This window comes from Tyto alba, unplaced genomic scaffold, assembly GCF_018691265.1.
Source record: "Tyto alba isolate M040663 unplaced genomic scaffold, T.alba_DEE_v4.0 Super-Scaffold_1000006, whole genome shotgun sequence".
Taxonomy (NCBI): Eukaryota; Metazoa; Chordata; class Aves; order Strigiformes; family Tytonidae; genus Tyto; species Tyto alba.
In genome coordinates, this window is record NW_024881272.1 from 844,944 (window position 1) to 866,369 (window position 21,426).

General features: G+C 37.5%; 1 protein-coding gene across 2 annotated transcripts in view; it reads left to right on the plus strand.

Moving 5' to 3' along the window:
* Window positions 1-20,470, plus strand: part of BRINP3 (BMP/retinoic acid inducible neural specific 3) — a 226,624-nt gene extending 206,154 nt beyond the window's left edge. For both annotated transcript variants that reach the window (XM_042807860.1, XM_042807866.1), the window contains exon 8: window positions 18,997-20,470. In XM_042807860.1, coding sequence (XP_042663794.1) covers window positions 18,997-20,113 — 1,117 coding nt within the window. In that variant the 3' untranslated portion in view covers window positions 20,114-20,470. The remainder of the gene's footprint in view (window positions 1-18,996) is intronic.
* Window positions 20,471-21,426: the final 956 nt, after the last annotated feature.

The window sequence follows — 21,426 nt, forward strand, 5'->3', positions numbered from 1 at the left end:
TCCTGCTTACTTTCCCAGTGACAGGCCTGCTTACCTTTGCTGTCAATCAAAAGCACCGCAAAATGGTAGCAGCTAGAAATGAGGGAAAAGGTATTAATGCATTCAGGGAAAGTGCCATAGTAAGCAGGCTGAAAAAGATTCCACCAAAATCTCTCTGCTCCTGTAAATGCTCTTCTAATATAAGTGCTAAGTTATCTTATCCACCAAAATGCATGTAAAAGATACCTCCAAAACCCACATAGACGGATTATATATTGGATAATCAGGAGAAATAATGGATTATATGTTTACCTGAGAATATTAGGGCTATTTTTGTGGCTATTCCTTGTTATTCAGTGGTATTCACTGTGCACAGTAGGAAATCCTCTGCAGGACAGAGGGAATATGAAAGATCTAGACTTGTATTTTAGCTAGTGGCTCTGCAGTTATCCAACTCCAGCCCTCATCATCCCCTCACTACATCTCTAAAACTTCGTGAGCACATCCTACATCCTATTTCTATTCCTTTTGTCTGTTTTGCACTTAGATTGGAAACTCTTAAAGGCAAATACTCATTGAGGCAGATTGGAATTTTCCATACAGATGATGTCTTCAGGGTTTTCCTGCTGTGGCTTTTATTATGAATACAATAGAAAGTACAGTAGCATTTGTAGAGTGTTGAGAAGAATGGATGGAATCCTTTTTAAGGCATCTTGATAGTGTTGTTACCCAATAATTAACTATTTAAAAACTATCACTATGAAATCCTTCATGTTTCATGATCTGATTCACAATCTTAAAGTTTAACCATTGTTTCTGAGCTTAACTAGTTAAAAGTGCAAAGATTTTGAACTACAGGAGTTATACAGTTTTGTACAAGGTAAAAAAATGAGCTATTTACTCTGTATATAGGTTCCAAGATGAATACATATGATACCCAAATACATCAAGCAAAAGATAGCAAGTTGCTGTACATGGCATTTCATTCTGTAATAACTGAGGACAACACTGCACAGTTCTGCAGCTTATGCATCAATCTCCCTTCAGGTAACTCTCCAGAAATAATCAAGCTGCTTGCATTTCAACACAAATTTCATATCAGAAACCTCATTTAAGAGAAGTAGATTTTAACAGCTTGACATAAGCACACAATACACATGGTTTCTTCGAAGTTTTGGAATGTGACCAGCAAGTTACACTACGATGATTCAGCACAGCTTTTTTTTTTTTTTTTTTAAGTCAGTCTGTTCTGCTTGTTGTGCGTGGGAAAAATATTATAATTTCTCTGTATCCAGTAAAAAAATCAAATTTATCTCACTTTATCATTCATTTCCATTAATTAGAATCATCATCATTCCCCTAATGCCATCATGACCCTTGTTCCCTCGGTTCAGCTGCAACCCTGAGACTGGTTTTGGGAGGACTTTTTTCAGGGTATTTTTGTAGGTTCCCCCCTCTCCCAGGTGAGAGCATCTGGCCTTTCTAGAAGGGAGAGACAAATCCTGAGGAGTGTGTGCTTAGATATATATATATATATACACATACTCATAGATATATATAGAAAGCATACTAGAGACCTTGTTAATGATAGAGTTCCTCCAGAGCCTTCAGCATCCCACAGTGCTTATAATCAAAGATATCTAAAGTAAGTATGTAAAGAATGTTAAATATGTCTTAAAACATATGCTATTCTAGTCTCTGAAAAGTTATATGACACTTGCCAGAAAAATATATTCTTTAAGAGATTTTTTTTTTTTTTCTTACAAGGAAATCTTGTCTGCTCCAATCCACTTTTGGTTATTAATGTTAACTGTCAGAAATTCTTTGTGAAAGACAAGCTCCTTAAATGAATTCCTTCCAGTAGCAGCATGTTAGTTTCACTAAGGAGGAATTTAAAAGGCACTAACATGTTTGTAGGGTTTTTTTGTTTGTTTGTTTTTAAAACTCCCTTAAATAAAAATTGCAAGGTATCAAGGAAGCTGTTCTGCATTGGCAGATTTTCTTTCTACCCTTTAGTAGTACAGTATATAAAAACATGTAATAATGATTGGATCAATTCAACAGAATAAGATTGAATACCTAGATAAATAGCATATCAGAAGTAATATATTCTTTCTTTGTAACAAGAGTTATCAGTTCTTCAGAGTATGATTTATAGTTGATTACCCTTCATAAATTCTTCTCAGGGGGAGGTGATTTGCACAGTCCCACTCCTACACTCCAGTATCTGTGATTTAACTTTAACAGCTAACATACTGATGCAGAAAATGAAACTTTGGACAAAACAGATTGCCCCAAAAGATTGCCCCTTTTTCTAAAGCAAATACAATGTCCAGGAAAAAAATAATTTTTAAAAATGCAAAGCTCAATTATATATTTGTGAGATATCCTAACAACTTCGAGTTTTTGACAGTTACAAATTATTGTATAGGAGTTAATTAACTCTAGAACAACGTCAGTGGTGATACGTATCACAATTACATATTTTCATGTGGTTTTGCCAGAAGAAACTGGGAGGGTTACCAAAAGGGGTTACATATCCCAGCTTCCACCACCACCATCACAATCACTTGTGGCTCCTGTGGGTTATTCTAAGCAGAGTGAGCTAGTTATATTGATGAGTGGAAAGTACAAAGGTTTCAGGTGCAAGAAGGATTATTATTCTGAATTGCATACATAGATCTTTTTTCTAAACAATTATTCAACAGTTAGTCGGGGAATTAGAGTAGTTCTATGAGGTAAATTACTTTATCTTTGTATAATTGCATTTATTCCAAAAGAAATTTACACAGTTTCCTAAGGTGAGACTTTGGTTCCTCAGTCTGTTATCTATACTAATTTTCCTTTTTTTGCAGATTAATGTGCAGAAAATTGTTCTTTTGTTGACCCAACATCAGCCTTTCTATCAATTTATACATTGCATTCCAGGCTATGGGATGGTTTGTTTGTTTGTTGAAGGAAGACAAAAATGTCAGAAGCAGTGCAATTGCTTGTTATTTGCTTATAAGCTTCACTATTACACTGTCTCCTAATTTATATTATATGCATGCAGCATCTGGTCATTTATATTAATACTTTCCTTATGACCATTACAGAAGAGACACCTTATTACAAGAATTATACATTATTAAGTGAAATACACGCTGAAAATCAGCGTGATACAACTTTTCTAGACAGCCTTTAATTTTCCTTCAGAAATCAAAGAGTGTCCTTGCAATTTATTCAAACATATCATGGCAGAAAAACAAACCTCTCTTCTGTAATATATTTTGTACCTATGTTAAAACTTTGAGGGTTTGCTCAAAATTATGGCTATTTTCAGCTATTTTCAGTTATCATAACATAAGAGAAAAAATCACAGTGATCTCAGAACCTTATTTTATTTTATTTTGTTTAATATTATGATAAGTGAGGTATGAATACAGAACTGAGTTTTATATTCTTTAATTAAAACCATTACTCTTTACTGGAAGATTCTTGCTTTGGTGTAATACTTCTGATTCTACACAGTGGAAGAAAATGACACATTCTTGCTGTTTATATTACAGTAGCATCTAGAGGCAACTAGATTTCTAATACAAATAGGCAAACAGTGGGAAAAAAATTTAGATCATTATCAAAGGAAAAGAGAAAGAGACCTTTCTATAGTCATGGTCATACAGAAAGACTCTAAAGGAGCCAGTAACAGAATCCAGATTTTCTCTACCTTCATAATTATAGCTGTAGCAAATTTTGCAGGAATAGAAACAGAAATAGCTATTTTTTTTTATTATTTTTATATTTTTTTTTAAATTTCAGTGATTTCTACCTGGGAATAAGGATATCTAAAATAGGAATAGAGGTCATGTCTCAAAACCAGTAGGAAAATCAGAAACTATAATGGTCTTATACCAGTTTCACAGATTTAATCATGGACTTGCCCTTTTGCTACTGGCTGTTTATGAGGCTATGATTTTACCTGCAGTAATGAGGTTTAATTCCATAAAATCTTACTAATTTTTCTGGCACTTTATCTATTTCCATATTCAAATTTACCCCTCACCATGATTAAAACTTTGGATGCTTTTGTCAGCACGGGTTTTTTTCATTTTTAGTACGGTTTAGAACCACTCTACCAATTAACCTTTCACTTGTTTTTTAATTATCCTACAAAATATTTGAAAGCTTTGAGCTCAGAAATAATCTGCAGTCTCTTGAACTTTCTATCTTACTCTTATTTTAAATAAAATACTCCAAGAACATGGATGATGCTTTCTCCTATCCTAAGTACAACATTAAAACATACAGTATTTTATATACATTTTTCTATAGCTTTTGTGCTCTGTTGCATTACATACAAAGACCTTTCAGTCAAGACTATTTTTTATATTAATTCTAGAATTGCCACTGCAAAGCAGAGTTGCTGCTACGTATTGTTATTGTTGTAAATGCAGTCCATAGCTACATCTCAGACTATCTTTGAACTTGTGCATTTGGCCTCAAGTTGTATGTTGACAAAGCTCTCTTCCTCCTACAGATTAAGTATTCAATTTAGGTTTATCCCAACATATACAAGCAATCGGATGAAGCCCTGTCCTCATAATTTTATTACAATTGCTTCATAGATAAATGTATTTTAGAATCTAAAACCACCCCTAAATTAATTACTTCTACATTTGTATCTTACATTATTCAGTGAAAGATATTTTAATTTCAAAATCCCATTTAAATTTTCTCCTGTTTTTCTAAGCCAGAGTGTTCCTTCTTTTCACTTCATTCATTGATACATCTACCTTATGGAGAGCTGAACACAGAGCAAAGAGTTTCAAGTGTCCATTGCTCAAGCTGTATTAATGTGAATTTCTTTCAAAGCTACTAAATCCAGCTGGGACTTCAAGGCTATCAATAGCACAGGGAAACAATCAGGGCAATAGTCAATATCAGTACAGACTGGGTGAGCAGTGGATGGAGAGAAGCCCTGCAGAGAAGGACTTGGGGGCTGTGATGGATGGAAAACTGCCTGTGAGGCAGCACCGTGCGCTCTCAGCCCAGAACCCCCCCGTGCCCTGGGCTGCAGCCAGAGCAGGGGGGGCAGCAGGGCCAGGGAGGGGATTCTCCCCCTCTGCTCCGCTCTGGGGAGACCCCCCTGCAGTGCTGGGGCCAGCTCGGGGGCCCCCAACAGCAGAAGGACACGGAGCTGCTCGAGCGGGGCCAGAGGAGGCCACGAAGATGCTGGGGGGGGCTGGAGCAGCTCCCCTGGGAGGCCAGGCTGAGAGAGTTGGGGGGGTTCAGACTGGAGAAGAGAAGGCTCCGGGGAGACCTTATTGCAGCCTTTCAATATATAAAGGGAACTTATGAGAAAGATGGAGAGATACTTTATACCAAGACCTGTAGTGACAGAATAAAGGTTCTTTAACTGAAAGGTTTTAAACTGAAAGGTTTTAAACTGAAAGAGGGTAGATTTACACAGGACAGAAGGAAGAAGTGTTTTTAGGATGACGGTGGAGAAACACTGGGACAGGTCACCAAGATAGGTTGTGGCTGCCCCCTCTCTCGAAGGGTTCAAGGCCAGGTTGGATGTGGCTTTGAGAAACCTGGTCTAGTGGAAGGTGTCCCTGCCCATAGCAGGGGGTTGGGACTAGATGATCTTTAAAGATCCCTTCCAACCTGTTCTATGACTCCATGATTGTATACAGTTGTGTATGTGGCAGTGTCACACCCTTATTTTGTGTATCTCTGTAAAAGTAGAGAGGGATGTCTACTTTCAGTTTGTCCAATTTTATGACACTTCATTGGTCCTTCTTCACACAAAAGAATCTGATTATGTTACATTAATCTTGGTTGTTATTTTTTTAATGCCTAAAAGGGACCTATTAATCTGAATGTCACTGAAACATCTAGATAAACTTTTTATAACTTTTTATTTCTTTTATAATTATACTTTTTTATACACCTGGAAAAGTGCACCTAAAATTCTACTGAATTAATGGAATTAATTGTGGCCCAAGATGAGTGCTGCAGTCATCTAACACTACAAACACAAGCAGAGACATTCATAGATACATAGCATGTGAGTGGCTTCAACAAGTACACATGGGTTGGTTTATTTGATTTGGAATTTCTGTTTGGTTGTGTTTTGGGGGATTTTTTGGGGAGTTTCTGGTTTTGGGGTTTGTTTTGTTTTTGTTTTTGTTTTTGTTTTTTTTCATTGGTTGGTTTTTTTTTTTTTTGTGTGCGATCTTCCTCCTGTACATGAAAACTCTTATTTTTCTTAACATCTCTGATTCCTTTCATTCTGCTTTTGACAACATTAATTACTTTGACTGGCATTTCCTTTGTCCCTGCTGCACTATGGATCATTATTTAGTGAAAACTCTTACAGCTTGTCTCTGATTTTAACATTTTAAAATAAATAGCTGGTACTACAAAGTAGTTTGATTCCTATTTCAATATAGCACAATAGCCATTATGATTATAGTGGTGTCAAAAAATCATGGGTATGTTACCTTAAAAGAGTTTTTCTATAATCATTCTTTGGTATGTGTGGCTGAAATGTTTGAAACTAGAAAAACTTTGCTATGAGAATTAAAAGGGTGCAACATTAGCATAGTAAAAGCTATAAATCTTTGTAAATAAATTATTAACAGGCTAACTAGAAATATCCTTTGAAATATTAAATATTTTAATGTCAAAATATTGTTTAGTTTGGAATATCATGTATAGAATCATAGAATGGTTTGGGTTGGAAGGGGCTTTAGAGACCATCTAGTTCCAAACCCTTTGTCATGTAACTCACAGCAGTTTTGTTCTATGATGTGCGACAGGTTTATCTCATTTAATGTAGGGGCTTAATTCCTCTATTTCTCATAATATAAAAACAGGAATTTAAAAGTGACATTCTTTATTGATTTGAAAATATAGAGTATCAGCCTTAAGAAGAGGGGAGTGGGAGACACTGCTGAAGAATGGTGGCACAAGGGTTGGAGGAGCTGCAAAGATTCTCCTCAAATGTGATTAACAGAAAGAGGAAGATATTTTACTTCTGTAAATCAATGTAGATTCAGTTTAGATTGTTATTATTCTCAGCAACATAATCCCCAAATCAATCTCCTTGTTCATCCAGTCCCTTACCTGTATTATAGCCACCATGGAGGCGTCTCACACAGAACTAGATTTCTTTTGTTACCCCATCTGCTTCTGTGTTGGAAGATATTTTATCATATAGAAACAACATTTCTATCAAAATTTCATAGTTAATTAATGTAATTTCTGTGTATGCTAACAGGGTAATTTTAGCAAAGGCATCCCACTAGGGCAGAGGTTTTTCTTTCATTTATATACATTTAGAAAAGTATCACAGTCCTCCTCTACTTCACAGTATGATTACCTTGTTTTCACCATGATCCACATTGTTAGCTTAGACCTTTAGATCAGCTTTGAAGTATCTGGCTTGGGTGGACCCAGCTGTGAAATTGTAAGATGTGAAGTCAGAACATCTGCACTGTTCCTGTTTATCATCTTTTTGAGTAGGATTTGCAGCTGTCATTGAGAGTCTCACTGACGTACCTGTAACATGAACCATAATAGAATAATTTCAACACGTTTATTTAAGCAGTGGTTATAGTACTACTTCAGTTTTGTGAGGCTGAATAAACTGAAGATATTCATTCTTCTAATCACTCATTGGACTTCTGGTGACTGTACAGTCAGTATTTTTACCGTGATTCCCAGAAGAAAAATGCATTCACAAAAAGACCATTATCAAACTTAGTAGCAATTAATGTTCTTGTTATGAATCACAGCACAGAAAGAAGTACTTAGAGTCTTATTTGTCCTGCCTGAGAGGTGATCCCCCAAGATCAAGAGTAGGATATTTTAGAGATGTCTGTAAGTGCATTTGGTGTTGATGTTGCTGTCTTACAGATTTATACTGGACTCAGCCTCCAAAGGAGGGAATAATAGGTAATGGGTATTTTACTGTCTATACACTTCTTGTTAAATTGTCTTCATTTTTTCACTTAGCATCTGCTTCACTGAGTACTCATCATCTGCTACTGAGCCATCTGATGTAGAACAGATGTTAAGCACTTAGTGAAGCAGACGAGGAGGTAAAAGTGTCATATCATGATTAAATACTTGCTACAACTATTATATAGGGTGACCATTCTGCTTTGTTCTTACATTTAATGTTACAGTGTATTGAACAAGAGCAAGCACATGTTTTGGGTTAAACTTGCAACTGCTATTGTTCACATAAAATACTTGATATGTATAGTATACTTCTTATCAAATTATATAATGAATTACAGCTTCCTGGAAACTATTTAGATTTTTTTTTAAACTTCATTTGTTTATTACTACTAGGTGACTGAAATCAAACTTTCAAAAGCAGCAGAAAGTTACAAAAGAAATGCTAAGTCCAAGATGAATTTTTTATGAAAATATAAATATTATTGATTGTCCTTTTAGTTGAATACCTGTAGTCTTTATAAGAACTAAAGTATCAAGCCTCTGCTCTGACTTATGCAGAGTAGAACAGTGAGCCAGATAATCCACACAAATCAAAGACTCCTACCTCTTTAGTTAACACCCCTAAACCAGATCTCCACTATTTGGAGGTTTCAATCTCACCTTGGCAAAGACTTTCCAGTCACATGAACCACATCTCTTGTGTGGAGGAACATGTCCCTCCATCCTTATTTGATTTGTTTGATCATATACATCAGTATGAATATACTTAGTAGCGTGTGACAATATTCCACAAACTTTCTCAATTCCTAAAATTTACTGGGAAAGAGTTTGCTAATTAATTATGGTTTAATAACAGTTTTAGCTCCACCTTTTTACCTTCAGCCCTTTTTCTACTATACTACAAGAAGATCAGGCTGCTGTTGCTGGATGACGAGGCTCTTTTGTGGGTGAACCTTCTGTTGCACAGGATGTACTAGGTGGTTGGCTACCATGCTTTCAGATAGAATACTTACAGGGTAAAGAAATCCTGACATATAATCTCACAGTTACACAAGCATGATGAAAAATAGGAAAATCATATGGAAGTTAATGTAGTGTTTAATATCAGCTAAGTTTCTGATGAGAATCATCTTAATGAGAAATGTAAATTTTAGTGTTTTGGTAGAAGAAATAATTCTATGTGAAGTAGCACTGTAGTACTTTTTTTATGAAATGATCTCCAATTCTTAATTCTAAAGTGTATTTAAAATATTTCACAACCTTTTTTCTTTTTTTCACAATGAAATAATTTCTAAAGTAAATTTGTGATTTCAAGTGTATGATTCACAAAAAATAGCTTTTGATTATAGCTTATCACATAATTTTGCATGATGTTGAAGACACAGATATTTCAGGCATCCCATTTAGCTTTGAAGCTCATTGAAGTAAGTAAGAAGATTCTTGCTGGTTTCACTAGGTTTGAAATTCAGAAGTTCTAAATCTCAATGTTTGGCAAGCTAACACTTCAGGCCAGTAAATATAATTTTCCAAATAAAATAATAATGTTTGCAGTGTCATTAAAAGAATAATTGGAGAGCTCTTTCAACCCTCCTTCAGAAGCTAATTGTCTTAATTTATTTATTAACTTCTATAAACAAGAAGCAAGTTCTCAAGATAAGCAGCCTTTGTCACTAGTCCCCTATTAACACAATGAGATTATAAATGGTTAAATAAAATGATTAATGGTAAAAGAAAACTGGGAATGTGTACAGAACTATGTGGTGGGGAATGAAGTACAAAGAATTCATTTCATATGAAGAGAAGAATAAAAGTATACTAAGTTTTGAGCAAAGCCTCTTATTAACTTCAATGCAGACTTGAACTTAAAGTCAGAGATTCAGTTTCTGTCCCTATCAAAGTAAACAGGAGTTTTTCTCAGTGACTTCTGTAGACCTCACATATCAACCCAACTTTGAAAAAAACTTAAATAGTAGGAAAATACAATAAAGTCCTATAACAGCACTAATAAACATTTTTCTGTCTGTTATCAGAATAAGGAGTGGATCTTGAATATGTTAAATGGCAAATAATGAAAGAATGTAATTAGGAGTGATATACTCAACTTTGCATAGAGTATTTAGACAACCAATCGCTAGTTCCACCAAATAATTTAGAAAATTTAAGAATAATCAGACCTAATATAGTAGAAAAAGAAAATCTAATCACAGAATCATAGAATCATTTAGATTAGAAGAGACATTTAAGATCATCAAGTCCAACTGTTAACCTAGAACTATCAAGTCTGCCACTAAATCATGTCCTGAAACATCATGCCTACACATCTTTTAAATACCTCCAGGGATGGTGACAGAACCACTTCACTGAACAAGTTGTCAAAGACTGGAACAAGCTGCCCAGGGAAGAAATTTTTCCTAATATCCAATCTAAACCTTCCCTGGCACAATTTCAGTCCGTTTCCTCTCATGGTATCACTTGTTACTTGGGAAAAGAGACTGACCCCCACCTCGCTACAGCCTCCTTTGAGGTAGTTGTGGAGAGCAATAAGGTCTCCTCTCAGCCTCCTTTTCTCAAGGCTAAAAAACCCCAGTTCCCTCAGCCGCTCCTCATAAGACTTGTTCTCCAGACCCTTCACCAGTTTTGTTGTTCTTCCCTGGACACACTCCAGCACCTCGATATCTTTCCTGTAGTGAGGGGCCAAAAACTGAACCCAGTATTTGAGGTGTGGCCTCACCAGGGCCGAATACAGTGATGGTCACTGCCCTAGTCCTGCTGGCCACACTACCTCTGATACAAGCCAGGAGGCTCTTGGCCTTCTTGGCCACCTGGGCGCACTGCTGGCTCATATTCAGCCGGCTGTTGACCAACAACACTCCCAGGTCCTTTTCCACCAGGCAGCTTTCCAACCACTCTTCCCCAAGCCTGTAACATTGTTGTGACCTCACTGCAGGACCCGGCACTGAGCCTTGTTGAAACTCATACAGTTGGCCTTGGCCCACTGATCCAGCCTGTCCAGATCCCTCTGTAGAGCCTTCCTACCCTCCAGCAGATCAACACTCCTGCCCAACTTGGTGTCATCTGCAAACTTACTGCAGGTGTGCTCTATCCCCTCATCCAGATCATTAATAAAGATATTAAACAGAACTGGGCCCTGGGGAACACCACTTGTGACCGGACACCAACTGGATTTAACACTGCACCCACCACAGCTCTCTGGGCCCAGCCAACCGGCCAGTTTTCTATCCAGAAAAGAGTGAACTCATCCAAGCCATGAGCAGCCAGTTTCTGTTGGAGAACGCTGTGGGAAGTGATGTCAAAGCTTTACTAAAGTCCAGGTAAACAACATCCACAGACTTTCCCTCATTCAGTAAGCAGGTCACCTTGTGATAGAAGATCAAGTTAGTCAAGCAGGACCTGCCTTTCATAATCGCATATTGACTGAGCCTGATCACCTGGTTATCCTGTACGTGCTGTGTGATGGCACTCAAGATGATCTGCTCCATAACCTTCCCTGGCACTGAGGTCAAACTGGCCTGTAGTTTTCCTTGATAGATGGCATCAAGCAATAACTGATATTGGCTGAATTTTATGTGAAGAAAGTAATTATCTGGAAGAAAAGTGAGATTTTGTTTGTCTCATGCTAAGTGCACTGAGCTTCAAAAAATGTTCTAACACTGCCATTGTCTGGAAGCAATGAAAAAATTATCAAAAAGAAAAAATAGAACTGGATTCCTGTAAAAATAAAAAAATATATTTAACCAGTGTTTTGATTTTCCTTTAACTGTTTTAATTTTAATGATATTTTCAGAACTACATGTCATAATATAGGAGTAATTATTGAATAATATAGGACTGAATTGGAATGTCAGACATTTTTGTGAAGTTTTCTGTTAACCTGTGGTCTGAGGTCCTTGTGGAGGATATTATACAACTCAGTAGTCTCGATTAGTCTAGGTTGGTATTTTATAATGGACTCAGGAAAAGTAGCAAAATCTTGGATCATTTATACATAATCCAGGAAGACAGAATCTTTTTGTCCCTAGATATTAGAGATCTACCCTACTTCTACTGACATTAGGCAGTGAGAGAGGGCAGCACCTTAAAATATGAAGTTGTAGAAGTACATAAAAATCTCTAAAGCAATATAGTTATGTACTTATTTTAATACGTTCAATAATATTCTTTGTAATTCTCTCAAAAAATCCATCTATGAGTAAAATGAAAACAGAATCGTAGAATAATTTAGGCTATAATGGATCTTTGCAGGTCATATGCCCAAACCAGGTTTATCTTCAAAGTCTGGTCAGGGCCTTGGATCATCAAGCTTTTAACACCTCCAATGATGGAGGTTCCAGTTCTCACTCATGACCTTCTCATAGTGTTTGACCATTCCTCACAATGAAGAATTTTTCTTTTTCTCTAACCAAAATTGCTGTTCTACAACTTCTGTACACTGTTTCATGTCCTTTTACTATGCACCTTGGAGAAGTGTCTGGGCCCAACTTCTCTACATCCTTCCAGAAGGTATTTGGAGACAGCATTTCCATCCTCCATCTTATGTTCTTCAGCCTAAACAAATCCTATTCCTTCAGGTTCTCTTCATATGTTATGTGCTCCGGCCCTCTGAACATCTTGGTGGCCCTTTACTGGACTTTCTCCAGTCTGTTGATAACTCTTGTACAGATGATTTAAGTCTAGACACAATGTCCAAGATGACATTTTGTGAGTACCAAAGCTGGGGGAATATTTGCTGCCCTTGAGCTGTTGGGTCTACTAATGTCTTCTTTGCCACAAGACATTAGTCCTAAATAGTTCAGCTTTGTATATGCTAAGATCTCAGGTGCTTTCCCATAAAGCTGTTTTCTGAGGGGTATGCCCAGACTGAACTTTTGCAAAGGGGTTTTCTGGTTCCAGGTGTAAGACTGCATTTGTCTGTCTTAGAAGAGATCTTGTTAGATAAGAACAAGGCAAAGACACTAGACACATTCATAACTTCTGCTGGCAGATATCCTTTCTCCTTCAACAGCAGGCCTCTATTTTCCTCAATCTGACTCTTGCTGAAAATATACATGTAGAGGTCCTAATTTTTATCACCCACATTGCTCATTCATTCCAAAAGAGGCTGAGTTTTGAAATGTCATATCATTTAACCACCGTATGTCCAGGCCATGTTTCTGCAGTCCTCCCAAGTAGCCTATCCCAACTTTCAACTTAGGTTGACTTTGTAATTCAGCTCAGACAGGAGTTCCCAGTGCATCCAAGTCAGCCTCCTGCTGTGTCTGCTTGACTTTCTGAACATTAAAATGGACTACTCTGCTGTAAGAACATTGTTCTTGAAGATCAGCAACATATCTGGGCTGTTTTACCTTTTAGGGCAGCCGCACCTGGTGTCCAACCTATTAATTCCCTGAACTAATTAACAGATATAGGCTTCTGTCCTGAAGACGTTACTTGCCTCCCTCACTTCTTTCAGGATTTTTATCTTTACCATCCTGCGGCCAGTGCAGCCAAAGCTGCCATCAGCTTTCACATCCTCAACCAGTTCTTCCTTATTTATAAGTAGAAACTCCAGCAGAACATCTCCTCTATTCAGCTCCTTCAACACCTGCATAAAAAAATTCATCCTGAATGCCTTTCATTACTGTCCTAGACGGTTTGTGTCCTGTCATGTTACCCCACCACTAACATCGCTGCACCATGAAGGTCAGGACCTGTGGTCATGTTGCTTCCTCCCTCTGGTTAAATAATGCTTCATTCACTTCCTTTTCTTGATCTGTTTTATAGCAGATTCTGATCACAGTCCCTCTATTGCTGGCCTCTCTTCTGATCCCAGCCCTTAAGATCCTGACCGGTTCATTGTTCATTCAATAGAAAAGTTTTAGTTCAAAGTACTCCTTTCCGTGCAGTGCAGCTACCCCCTGCCCACTTGTTCTCACTAAAGAGTCTCTATTCATCTATCAAGAGCACCCCAGGCTAATCCCACCACATCTCTGTAGTCTCAATGAAGTCATAGCATTGCAGCTGTGTCCATGTCTTCTGCCTGTTTCCAGCACTATTTACATCTGTGTCCAGGCACTTGAGTTGGGTCCTTAGCTGTACCACTTTCTGGCAGGAGTGGTTTTCCCTAGATGCTTTTTTCCCTAGTCCCCATTTTGACTCTAGCCTCAAACTAATATTACTTGAAGCCCTTCTTACAGGGTCATCAAGGTTTGTTGCCTAAGTCACCTAGTATTTTCTCCTAAATCCCACCTCTCCCCAGCTGCCATCCATCCAGTGACAGCCAGGATCCAGTGGCTGTAAAAGCCTAGGTCCTGACTATCTGACTGCACCAGCTGTTCAGCCTGGTGTTGACCTGTGGGAGGCATCTGCTTCTAACCAAGACTTTCCCCTTGACTGCAGGGTCCAGAATTTTAAATGAGCTTTTGTTTGTAGGAGAAAAAGAAAGCTTTCAGAATGACATTCCAATGTGATTTATCTAATTAATTACCTTAAGTAAAGTAGCTACTGCTACGTATTTGCACTTAATTTACTTAAGTGAAAGCAACAAATTTACAAAGAATAACAGTATCCCTTAATGACAACTTTTAAAAAAAGTGGTCAAGTAAGGCAGTAGATTTTACTTTTTGGAAAAAGATTTATATTTGTAAACTCAAAGACAAACAAGTATAAGTAGAATTTTTGAAATCTCTCTGGTTAAAATCAGGTAAAAAAAATCAAAATAAGGTAAGAAATAATAGAAGGTTATTGTTTTTAGTTTTATTTTGGAATAGGAGAAAACCTCCTTCCCTCCTTTGTCTCCTTGCAACTGCTGATCATCAAAGACATAGTTGTTTTAGTAAGATAAATGCTAACCTATAAACTGATAAGTAAGCTTCAGAAAGGAAACTTACTTAATTGTGCAGCTATGCTATTTCATACAGAATTTTAGGAGAAAAAAAAAATATTTTACAGACCATGTGGCTGGAGAAGTGAGTAATCCAAACCAAATCAGCTCTTGCCAGTAAATTAATTTTGCTGGTTTAAATAGGCTTATTCCAACAATAGAAAATTTTCCTCTTCTAACAGTGCCATCTTCCTCACCAGGTCTCTCCCTTCCCATCACCTCCATAAACTGAGAGAGTTCTTTCCTTGCTTTCCTAGCTCCCTTCTCTTCATCAGTCTGCAGTAATACCACCGTCTCCCATTCTTTCTTTTCCTGGTACACTCTGCATTCCAGATACTTTTCCTATCTAACCATGCTCAGGTGTATCCATAGGAGAAGTAATCCCCTTCTTTTCCCAAAACTTCTTCTATATGAAGAAACTAATGTGTAAAACAATGTTTGTCTTCTTTCAGTGAAAAAAAAAAAAAAAAAAAAAAAAGCAGAATAATAAATACTAATATCATATATATATATATAAAATATGTATTCCTTTCCACTAGATCTGAGAGAAAGAAAAGACAGATGAAACATAACAAGGAACAACATAAACCTGCACATCATCTCCCTTACCTGATGAGGTGGGTTAACCTAGGCTGGCTGCCAGATGCCCACCCACCCAGTTGCTCTCTCACTCACTCTCTTCAATAGGAGGGAAGGAGGAAATAAGATAAGAAAGCTTGTGAGTCGAGATAAGAACAGCTGGCTGAAACTAGTTGAAACTGTCTGAAACCAGCTGTGTCTGGTATGGGTCATCCCCTGGACTCTTCTCACAGAGGGCATTCCTGCGCCCGCCCCTCTGCTGACAAAGTCTTTCCAGTGACACCAAATACACCTCAATAAGAGCAATATTTAGAAATTCACTCATTAAAATCTATCTAAAAGTATCTAAAATTAAGCTCCAAAAATTCATAGCCAGTGTGAAGTTTAAAGTTATCTGAGGCTGAGATCCAAGCTAGGACAAATACTGAACTTCTAAGACATACAGAAATTTCTTGTCCAAACTAGCACAATGACAAATTCAGGCTATTAATCTCTGCTGAAAAACTAATGTAGTCATGTGGCTTTGGCTTTGGAGCTCAGGCACTGTTTGCTTTCTTCTGTCTAGAATATATCATGCAAACATATCCTTAGATACTACAAACTATGTAGCATGGTTGATGTTTTGTGTGAGTGAGCCAAGAAGATTTAATCTCTGTGGGTGACACTTTGTGATACATGGAAAATCTTTACAAGTAAGTCTTCAAACATTTATCCTCTACTGAGATGAATTCAGAACAATAGCTGTAAACTCAGAGTTGGTCTATATAAAATGGGGTTTTCTGGAAATGTACTCCTAGTATATTACAGATCTTTTCAAAGGCATGGAGTTCTGTTCACAAGAGAATTGGAAGAAGATGCTATAAACCTGATGAATATCAGCTGTTGAACACAGTTAACCTTAACACAGTAGTCATGTGGTACCAAGTGGTAGTAACAGTACAAGCAGAAAACTTGAATATTAAAAAGCAAATGACATATTCTTTAAATCTGCCCAGTTATTTGTCCAAGGTAACAAATTAGAATAAGTTAACAATTTTATGAAGGCTATTGTGAAGCAAATGGCATAACCCAAAGATCTAAAGGAAAGTAGAAAAAAACAGACTTTCATATCTTACATCCAGCAGCTTTTGGAACTCAGTTCTTAAATAAGCAAGAGAGCCATAAAGAGTTAGGAAAAAGCTGTAATGAGAGACCTTTGAAAGGTTAGTTTTACTCCTTTGAACAAGGATCCTCTCTGTTTTGATTGCTGTGATGCATCATAGGGCTAATAGTAATAAGAAAGACCATGTAAGACCTAGTCTGGCTGCAAAGTTCATCCCATAATGGGAAACAGGGTCATAACACACCTGAACCGCAATTCTTGTGAGCTGCCAGGGCAAGCTCAGTAGGTACAGATTACTGTCAAAACAACCCAGACAAAGTATACGGAAACTTCCCATTCCACCTGAGAGAGCAATAGCTTTAATGTTCTACTCAGTTTTGGAGTTGCTTTTATACTGTGACATTGACCTTGTTTGTAGAATGGACATTATGATTTTTAATCAGGAAATGAAGGAATAAACTTGCCAAAATATTTTTGCCTAATGATGACTTTCAAATAGGCACAAAGAAGAATGGCGTTAAAGCATTTATGTCATGGATGTTGCTATATTAACTTATACCTCTAGAAAATAATAATAGACTATATGTATTAAAACAAAACAAAACAACAACAACAACAAAAAACAGAAATCCAACAATCTGAAACAACCAAGATCCAAGATTCCTACCACCAACCAAAAAAAAAAGAAAAAAAAAAGATTAAACAAAGTCACCAGTGTAGACGATGATGTAATTTTATTAATCTTTATTTTTATTTTTCTAAATAATCAGACTTTGAGATACCATAGATACTTAATTTTCGTATTTATTTTATAGTCAGAAAAACAAAACAAACCCAACAACAAAAATGTATGGTTTCTGGACTATTCAATGCTTGACATAAATTCAGATGTGACTTTAAAAGTAAATCAGCAGTAAATGAAGCTCTTGAATTTTCTCTTTGAAACAGTGTAATGAAAATAGAAGAAACCATACAAACATCATCATTCATTTGGCAACAATAAATCTGACTCTGAAGCAGCCAAAACAAGTTCTTTAAACTGTGCATTGCTAGGATTAATACAAACTGAAAAACACAGACTATTGACTATTTCCATGTAACTCTCTTGTTCACATTGTCTTTCTTCTAGTGACTGCCTCATCAGCTGAAACTGTTGGTTTCAGTATCTGTTTTACCAGTGTGATGTAGGGCTGTTGTGGTTTGAACCTGGTCGTCAACCAACCACCGCAGCTGGTCACCCTCCCTTCCCCCTCCCCACCTGGGAATGGGGGAGGGGATTAGAGGGGTGAAGGGAGACTTGCAGGCTGAGATAGGAACAGTTTAATAATGGCAATAAAACGAGAACAATGATGATAATAGGAAAAAAAGGAAATATATAAACAGGCAATGCACAACCTAATTGCTCACCACCCGCTGACCAATATCCAGCCCGTTCCCAGCCAGCGACCCCAAGATACCAAGATCCCGCAATCGCAATCCCGGAAGCAAGAGAGAGATCTCCTTCCCAACCCCCCCTCCTCTATATAGTGAGCATGACGTTCCATGATATGGAATATTTCACTGGCCAGTTTGGGTCAAGTGCTCTGTCCGTGCTCCCTCCCTGCTCCCTGTGCCCTTGCGCACGGGCAAGACATGAGGAATCGGAGAGTCCTTGAAGTCTCGGTAGCAGCTGAAAACATTAGTGTGCTATCAGCATTCTTCTCATACCAAACCCAAAGCTAAATCCAAAATACAGCACTCATCTAGTCCCTGAAAAGGAATATTAACTCTATTTCAGCCCAAACCAGGACAAGGACATTAACTGCTGCTTCTAGTGAAACCAAAATGAGGTGACAAGAACAACATTAAGGCGATCTTTTAATTTCATCTCCAAAGATGAAAAGTAAGCACAGCATGCTCATGTATGGCTTCCTGTAGGGATATTGTAGTGCTGGAATGCATCTAAAGAATTAAGACTGAATCTATTTTAGTGGGATGCAGGGTCCTATTTCCTATTCCAGGACAACATTTTGGCTCACTGTAAAGGAAATCAGCTCCAGGCAGTAACGAGAAAGCTTGCAAGTTTACAAAAGTTTTCATAACAAAATAGAGAGATGGTACAGTGTCATACACATTTAGACACATACAAAGCACGTCCCTGATCAAATAGTGTGAGGAAAAGTGATCTCAACTGCACAGGATTTTAAGATGTTACTCTGAAGACAATTACAGAAAAATGGCTCTTTGTCAGGCTTCCTTGACAGAGATACAAAGGGAGCAAATACATGAACCAAATGTTCCTGTTGTGCCTGTGAGTTTACAAGGAAACTTTTCTTTTGTGATTTTGCATTGTTAAAAGGCAATTTATACATGTATTTATCTAACAGCAGATGCTGTCATCTGACTTTAGTGCCTTAATCTGCTACTAAAACCGGCTTTATTTTTCTCTTTACAATAAAAAATAACAAGGTTGTATTTATTGTGTACAGGTTTCTCTGTGTTAAAATAAGTTATTTTAACGTTGCAGATCTTCCAACTATTGGCTGAACCGTATCCAGTCCTTTCTCTACTGCAATGAAAATGGCCTCCTGGGAAGCTTTTCTGAAGAGACTCACACATGTACCTGCCCTAATGACCAGGTTGCCTGCCATGGGTTCCTTCCCTGCACTGTTGGAGATGGCTCTGCGTGCTTGAGCTGTGCTCCTGACAATCGCACCCGCTGTGGTAGCTGCAACGCTGGCTATATGCTGAGCCAAGGGCTTTGCAAGCCCGAAGTGGCAGAATCGACAGAGCATTACATTGGGTTTGAGACTGACCTTCAGGACCTAGAAATGAAGTATTTATTGCAGAAGACAGACCGGAGAATTGAGGTCCATGCCATTTTCATCAGCAATGACATGCGCCTCAACAGCTGGTTTGATCCTTCCTGGCGCAAGCGGATGCTCCTTACTCTTAAGAGTAACAAGTACAAGTCCAGCCTTGTCCACATGATACTGGGCCTCTCTCTTCAAATTTGCCTAACTAAAAACAGCACTTTAGAGCCTGTTCTTGCTGTTTATGTCAACCCTTTTGGGGGCAGCCACTCTGAGAGCTGGTTTATGCCTGTGAATGAAAATAATTTCCCAGACTGGGAGCGGACTAAACTGGACTTACCCCTTCAGTGTTATAACTGGACGCTGACGCTGGGCAACAAGTGGAAGACATTTTTTGAAACTGTACACATCTATCTGAGGAGTCGAATAAAGTCAAACGGTCCAAATGGCAATGAGAGCATCTACTATGAACCCCTGGAATTTATTGATCCCTCAAGAAATCTGGGCTATATGAAAATCAATAACATCCAAGTGTTTGGCTACAGCATGCACTTCGACCCAGAAGCAATTCGAGACTTGATTTTGCAGCTGGACTACCCCTATACTCAGGGATCACAGGACTCAGCACTTTTGCAGTTGTTAGAGATACGGGATCGTGTAAATAAACTCTCTCCACCTGGTCAACGTCGTCTAGACCTCTTCTCTTGCTTGCTCCGTCATAGGCTCAAACTGTCTACCAGTGAAGTGGTGAGGATTCAATCTGCTTTGCAAGCCTTTAATGCCAAATTGCCGAACACAGTGGATTATGACACAACCAAATTATGTAGTTAACCATAAATGTGAAGCACAAAACAAAACCTTGAAGGAGTTTTTACAGTGCTTTTGTGGAACAGTTTATGTTTGGAACAGTAAATTTAAATTGTCTTTTCAATATCTGTCTTATATCAGTCAATACTGTTGGATGGCAATTTACACACATGAACTTGCTGACAATGAATATATTATACCTGCAGTTTTGGTTTATGAATGAAATAAATACTGACACCAGTCTAGAAGACATTCTACTTTTTACAATAAATTTCATTTGTAATTTTATATGTTCCGTGGCAATGCTTTTGTGCATTACATCCTCTAGAGGGAACATAGAAGGATACCAATAAAATTTTGTAGCTGAACAGTTATTAAAAAGAAATGCTGTGGGATTCTTTTTTCTTACACAAAAGTAGTAACCTTGATACACTTTTGTGTGTGTTGAACACAAGAGGTGTAAATAAAGAGGAGATAGTGACTCAAGATTTTAACAGAAACTACAGAAAAGTCAAAGTCATAGAATATTTTATTCTTAGGATGTGGATCTAAATGTTCATGCTGAGCTGAAGTGACAACTGTAGTGATGCTTTACTTGCTACACCTGAGACTTTCTTGTGGCATGCCCTTTTCAAGGTGCTTAACATGACATACAGACTCCCAGAGTGGTAATATTGAGTGTTTTAGGATGGACAGGAGGTTAGTGTTGTGAGATGCAAAGTAATGAAAGGTTGCATTAGCTCAACAGGAGACAGGTGAGAGGCTGTCTTTGCAACTGATACTACTCCTGTTACAGAAGAAACAACCTTTTCCAGCCAAAGAGCTTTTTGAAAGTCTACATAGTCCTTTCTTTCCATATTTATAGAAAGAATTAAGCACATGTATACATCACCTGCTCCCAAATATACATATTACAATATTCATCTAGAATCATCTGTTTTGAACTATTTACTTAAATAGCATCTATGCTGATTAGATTCACAGTAATTTAAAAAATTTCCCTGACAATACAACTGTTTAGTAGGCGGATTATTTTTTTCCATTGGTACAGATAATATCCTTTCAGTGCAAGGTTTTTCAGTTTTAGAAAATATACCCTTTTACAGATACATGACAGCAATTGAAATCTAGTTTATAAAGCTGAAACTGAAAATAAATACGTCATTATAAAATAATTAAATTAATTAAATGTGCATGACTGTGGATCAGAATTAGGTTCTTCAGTATTTTACACATTCCAGCAGAAAAAATACATCTAAGGTGGTTGAACTTGGGGCTCTCAGGAAGGTTTTGCTACCTCTTGCAATAGAATAGAATAAATGCCTGGACTGTCAGAA